Source organism: Garra rufa, unplaced genomic scaffold (assembly GCF_049309525.1).
Source record: "Garra rufa unplaced genomic scaffold, GarRuf1.0 hap1_unplaced_176, whole genome shotgun sequence".
Taxonomy (NCBI): Eukaryota; Metazoa; Chordata; class Actinopteri; order Cypriniformes; family Cyprinidae; genus Garra; species Garra rufa.
In genome coordinates, this window is record NW_027394451.1 from 11,650 (window position 1) to 17,204 (window position 5,555).

The following is a 5,555-nucleotide window of genomic DNA, read 5'->3' on the forward strand; positions in this document are numbered from 1 at the left end:
AACAAACAAACAAGAAAACACATACATGTGATATTAACAATTATATATACACTTCAAGTGGCTTGCCACTTTTAATATTACACCTGACCAATGACATCTTTATTCGTGAAAACTTTTAAATAGCACAGTAGCATACTACTCCCTGCCATATTAAAAGGATAGTTCATCTAAATATGGAAATTCTGTCACCATTTACTTACACTATGGTTCTTCTGATAAACACAAAAGAAGATATTTTTCTGCTCCAGCAAGCCACATTCTTCAAAATATCTTTTGGACTCATACAGGTTTGGATCAACTTGAGGGTGAGTAAATGATAAAAGAATTTCGTTTTTGCTTGAACACACACTTTTTGTACTTGTAGTATGCAAATCTGCCATTCTGAATTCAGCCTTAGTTTTTTGCTTTGTTGAAGGGAGGTATTCTGATACTCTCCTTTGTGTGCACTTGACCCTTTACTATCCCCCACTCCAAAACCTATCGCTGACCTGCCTTCTATGTCTATGGAGGTTCTTTGTGTTTGGCTAGTTCTAAATGGATTAATTTGTTTAATATTGTTGTTGAGGAGCTTATAATAGTGATACAAGATACTGAACGAGAAAACACTGTATTTGTTGGCCTTTCTCTTGCTGCAGAAATAAGGTGTTGATCATTGTTCTTAAACAAACGTGTTCGTGTTGTGTTGTAGTGTGGACGAAGGAATTCACAATAACAAAATGAGTGTGTTGTAGAAACATTTGAAGCAGTTCAGGGCCTTAGCAAAGGGTCAGTTTCACACACACACACACACACACACACACACACACATACACACACATATATATATATATATATATATACATACATACATGTGTGTATATATAAAGTGCATCATTAGGGTGGCCATTTTACATTGGTAGCAACCAGATTTCGGCCACACATGGACATTCAGTGAGACTTCTTCCATTAAGTGGGGAAAAGCTTACATATAGTGCAATAAAGGTCAGGAGCTTTGGAGATGTCACTTTGGGAAATAAATAAAAAAGCTAAAATGTCGTACACTGCCTTCAGTGTGCAGTACTTCCAAACCCAGCAGATCAGTGCGGAGTGAGTCCACATTCAATACTGTCACAAATCCATTTCAGTCTTTGATCTAGATTCAGGTTGAATTAAGCTTGATCACACCCAGATAGGTTTCAGTCTGAGAGCCCCGGATTTTGGCCCCTGGATCGCAGGTCACATTTAGAATATCTCCTTCATTCAGGGACACGCTATTAGCCATGAAGACAGATGAGAGTTTTGATCCATCGATAAGACCATTTAAAATCACTTTTCGTTTTTTTGATTGCAAAGTGATTGTATGGTTTCCTTTGTGCTCAGGGAGAAGGGTAACCTGGAGGTACAGGAAATAGTCACCGTCCTTCATTACCCTCAGCGTTTCATTTCCCTCGATGAAAACATTATTCATTGTTCTCCAACTGAGTAACTTCACGTTGTCTCTCTCATCCCCTGTGAGCAAGTAGACAAAAAGGTCATTTTTTAGAAAAGATTGCTGTTCTTTTGAACATTCTATTCATCAAAGAATCCTAAAAAATGCAGAACAGTTTCTACGAAATATTAAGCAGCACAGCTGTTTTCAACATTGATAATAATAATAAATGTTTGAGTAATGTTGCTGAAAATTTAGCTTTTTGCATACATTTTCAAATATATCACAATAGAAAATATTCCACAATATTACAGTTCTTGCTGTATTTTTCTTAATTAAATAAATGCTGCCTTGGTGAGCCTAAAAGGCTTCTTTCTAAAACATCCAAAAATCATACGACCCTAAACTTTGAAAGTCACATATTTAAATCAAAGTGTGACGTATTTCTGTACTATTTTGTGCTATACATCCGAGAATGAAAAGAATGACATTTATATATTTTAAATTATCTGGACTAAAGTGGAAACTTACAGTATGGAAAAAATACCATAAAAGGAGATTCTTTCGGCTTAGCTGTGGTCTCTGCTGGAACCTGCTGAAGCAAAAAGAATTTGTTAATATGACTGTTTTTAATCCCTCTCACATTGTAAAATGCAGTAAACAAAACTATGAAAAGGACTCTGAAAGTCAAATTTTAAGAAAGTTTTAAAAACCTTGAGCACTAAGCATTTGTGCAGCATTTAAGATTTCATAGATATATAGATACAGTATTTAGATGTTGCTACGGTGGCTGGAGCATTGCCAAGCGTTTGATAATACGATATCCAGTTCATTCCAGTTCAACATATTTTTTTCAAATGTATGTGAAAGGAACAACTATGTAATATGAAGTGCTTCTGTCAGACAAACAAACTGAAAAACATTATCAGGGAAGAGGAGGGGTGGTGGAGTGGCATTTCCCCTCAGTGGAATGATGTCATATTGTCTTCTTCTGTTGTTCTGTGGTTACTGGTTTGTGTTCACCAGTCCAATTAGTCTACATCTACGTTTTTTTCTTTTCGCGTGTGGAAAAAGAAACATTTCAAGAGAAAGTATAGTTTCAGACCTAAACCAATTTCGTTTTCAAACATCTGAATCAGGTTCTCATATCTTATAGGTGTTACTTCTGAATGAAACCACCAGTTTACCAAACCAACATTTCTTACACGGTCACATCTTAATCTTCTGAAAGTAACCAAAAGTATAATTTCTTTGTTTTATTGACTGAGCACAACTAGAATAGTAGTTTTGTGACATAAATAAGACAAAGCTATGACTCAAAAATGATGGTAAGGAGAAATTGCATCAGACGCTGCTCTGTATCAACAGGGAGTTTCATTTCTTATTTTCTATGGCGCTGAATTGTGCGTGCACATGTTTTGACATGTTCATGTGGTAACCATACACAATTCAACCTTCCAACTGGCATGGTATCATGGCTAATTACTGTACACTGTTCAGATAAACACAAACATCTTCTGCAAAGTCAGATCGCTCCACTGAGCTGGAAAGAGAGGTGATGATTGAGAGCGATATCTCCAATATTGATACTGAGTTTCCACATTGGGACCAAATGAGCTGTTTCCTTACTGTATACAAATGACTCACTGTATTGTGCGGCCATGGCATGGTTACTTATTGTAAGAGTACAAAAGAGACATGTTATAATGGTGTGTGTTTTTAAATAAATGATACAAATGACTAGTTAAGTTTTGAAACGCCAGTAATCAGCTAGGATTCCTGCACAGCCACTAGAACTTGAAATTAAGCTTCCAAAATGGAGTTTTCACAGTGATGCTATAAAAGAACTTTATAGTCAACAGTTCCAAAAAGGACCATTGTTTTTGTTTTCTTAGTATGAAAAACCTTTTTTTTTTTACTTCAAAGAACTTGGAAAGCTCCCATGGATGTCAAAGGTTCTTTGTAGAACCATCAATGTCAATAAAGAACCTTTATTTTTAAAGGAGTAGTTCACTTTCAGAACAAAAATGTACAGATAATGTACTCACCCCCTTGTCATCCAAGATGTTTATGTCTTTCTTTCTTTCTTCAGTCATAAGGAAATTATGTTTTGTTTTGTTTTTTTGTGGAAAACATTTCAGGTGCCCCCGAGTTTGATCTTCCAAAATGCAGCTTCAAAGGGCTCTAAACTACCACTGCCCAGGAATGAAGGGTCTTATCTAGCAAAACGATCTGCTATTTTCTAAAATTACAATTTATATACTTTGTAACCTCAAATGCTCATCTTGTCTAACTCTGTGTGTATTCTGTGTAGAGATCAAAAAGTATATAAATTGTAAATGTTTTTAGAAAATAGCCGAATGTTTCGCTAGATAAGACCCTTCTTCCTCGGATCATTCAGTGCCCTTTGAAGCAGCATTTTGGAAGTTCAAACTCAGGGGCACCATAGAAGTCCATTATATGGAGAGACATCCTGAAATGTTTTCCTCAAAAAACATAATTTCTTGATGACTGAAGAAAGAAAGACATGAACATCTTGGATGACAAGGGGGTGAGTACATTATCTGTAAAACTGTGTTCTGAAAATGAACTACTCCTTTAAGAGTACATCCACTAAATATAACCCAACATCAGGTTCTTTCCTGGCATTTATGTTCTATGAAGATCCTTTAACATCTATGGAACCTTTCCAAGTTCTTCATAGTGGAAAAGGTTCTTTAGATCATTTAAATGTTCTTTAAACTTAAAAACACAAAGAATAAGGAACTTTTTCACTGAAAGTTTCTTTGAGGAACCAAAAATGGATCTTCTAAACCCTCTTTTAGGAATGTTTATTTTTAAGAGTGCCATTAATGTTAATGTTGCTATTTACACTGTAAAAAGTTTTCACCAGTTTCAACATAAAAACTTAAGTTTAGCAGCTGCATTAAAATTTTAAGTTAAATCAACTTAAAAGTACAAGTCATTTTAACTAATTTTATTGTTGTGAGTTGAAATGAATAGTAGTTTTAAGTTGATTTAACTTACATTTTTAAGGCAGCTGCTGAACTTTAAGTTTCTAAGTTGAAACTGTAAAAACTTTTTACAGTGTACAGTGGGGTACAGACTAGAATCTGTAAACATATGATATATTTATTTGAGCTTATATATTTCAGTCTGTCCTGTCTGTAAATATAAGCATGCTGTGATTACAAATATCTCGGTTCCCCTCATCTGCGGTCTTGAGTCAGCAGCCGCTGTGGTCTGACTGTATCCCACCAATATGAGATGCGCAGTTCACAACAGAATCTGAAACCGTGTAACAAGTTCAAAGTTTGGACACACTTGCCTGAATTTCTCTTCATTTTAATTGAAATTTTAAACACATAAAGATTGCAAAAGTGGGTTTTCACAGCGATGCCATAGGAGAACCACCTTGGGTTCCTCAAAGAACCTTTCAGTGAACCATTTTATCTTAGCATGAAGAACATCTTCCACTATAAAGAACCAATGAAAAGGTACATCGTGGAACCTACACTACCTTCAGAGAACCTATATTTCTAGGAATGTAGATTATAGAATTCAACCATACCGTCAGTTTACTTGGAGCTGGTGAATCTCTGTGGATGAAGTGGAGAGTTATTGATGCCCCCAAGCCTAGAGTGAGCAGGGTGGCCCAAACAAGCAATCCCCGGATCAGCTTCCTCTGATGTGCCAAAGCAGCACCACCACCTCCTCCACACCTGTCAGCCGTTTTATCAGCGTAGTAGTCAGCAGATAGAGACATGACGCCCGACAGGCTCAGTGCAGGTCAAGTGTGAGAGACGAGTGAGTAAACTGAGTCGAAAACACTGGGATTGATGATGTAGAATGAGCGTGGCCTCCACCTCTCGTCTTCTGGTTGGCCCGTACACAAACCTCAGAATGTGTCAAGCTTCCTGTATGATGGCTTGGTGTTTGTGTAAGTGAGTGTCTGTGTTCCTGTTTAGAGTTTCTCAGCAGATGTCCAAGAGGAGTGCTGTAGTGTACTTTCCCCTAAAGCATGGGTGATGTGCAATATGAAACACCTCTCGTCTGGGCAGGGACAGGCCCTCCTACTCGCTGTCAAGCGGAGGGAAGCAGGTGTCATAGTCCCTTTAATAGACTGCTGGGAGTTTTTACACTACAA

The 5,555-nt window shown here is 37.0% G+C and overlaps 1 protein-coding gene across 1 annotated transcript; it reads right to left on the reverse strand.

Moving 5' to 3' along the window:
* Positions 1-1,138: 1,138 nt before the first annotated feature.
* On the reverse strand, positions 1,139-5,174 carry tnfsf18 (TNF superfamily member 18). The gene is made up of 2 exons (XM_073832849.1): positions 4,991-5,174; positions 1,139-1,488 (listed from the first exon to the last, which is right to left on the reverse strand). The coding sequence occupies exons 1-2, from the start codon at positions 5,172-5,174 to the stop codon at positions 1,139-1,141; spliced, it is 534 nt and encodes a 177-aa protein (XP_073688950.1).
* Between the last annotated feature and the right edge of the window lie 381 nt (positions 5,175-5,555).

Excerpts from the sequence above, each read along its gene's own strand:
- tnfsf18 (XM_073832849.1), bottom strand. The coding sequence starts at position 5,174 with ATGTCTCTATCTGCTGACTACTACGCTGATAAAACGGCTGACAGGTGT. Across the intron at positions 1,489-4,990 it reads CAGAGATTCACCAGCTCCAA|GGGATGAGAGAGACAACGTG; the intron begins GTAAACTGACGG and ends ACTTGCTCACAG.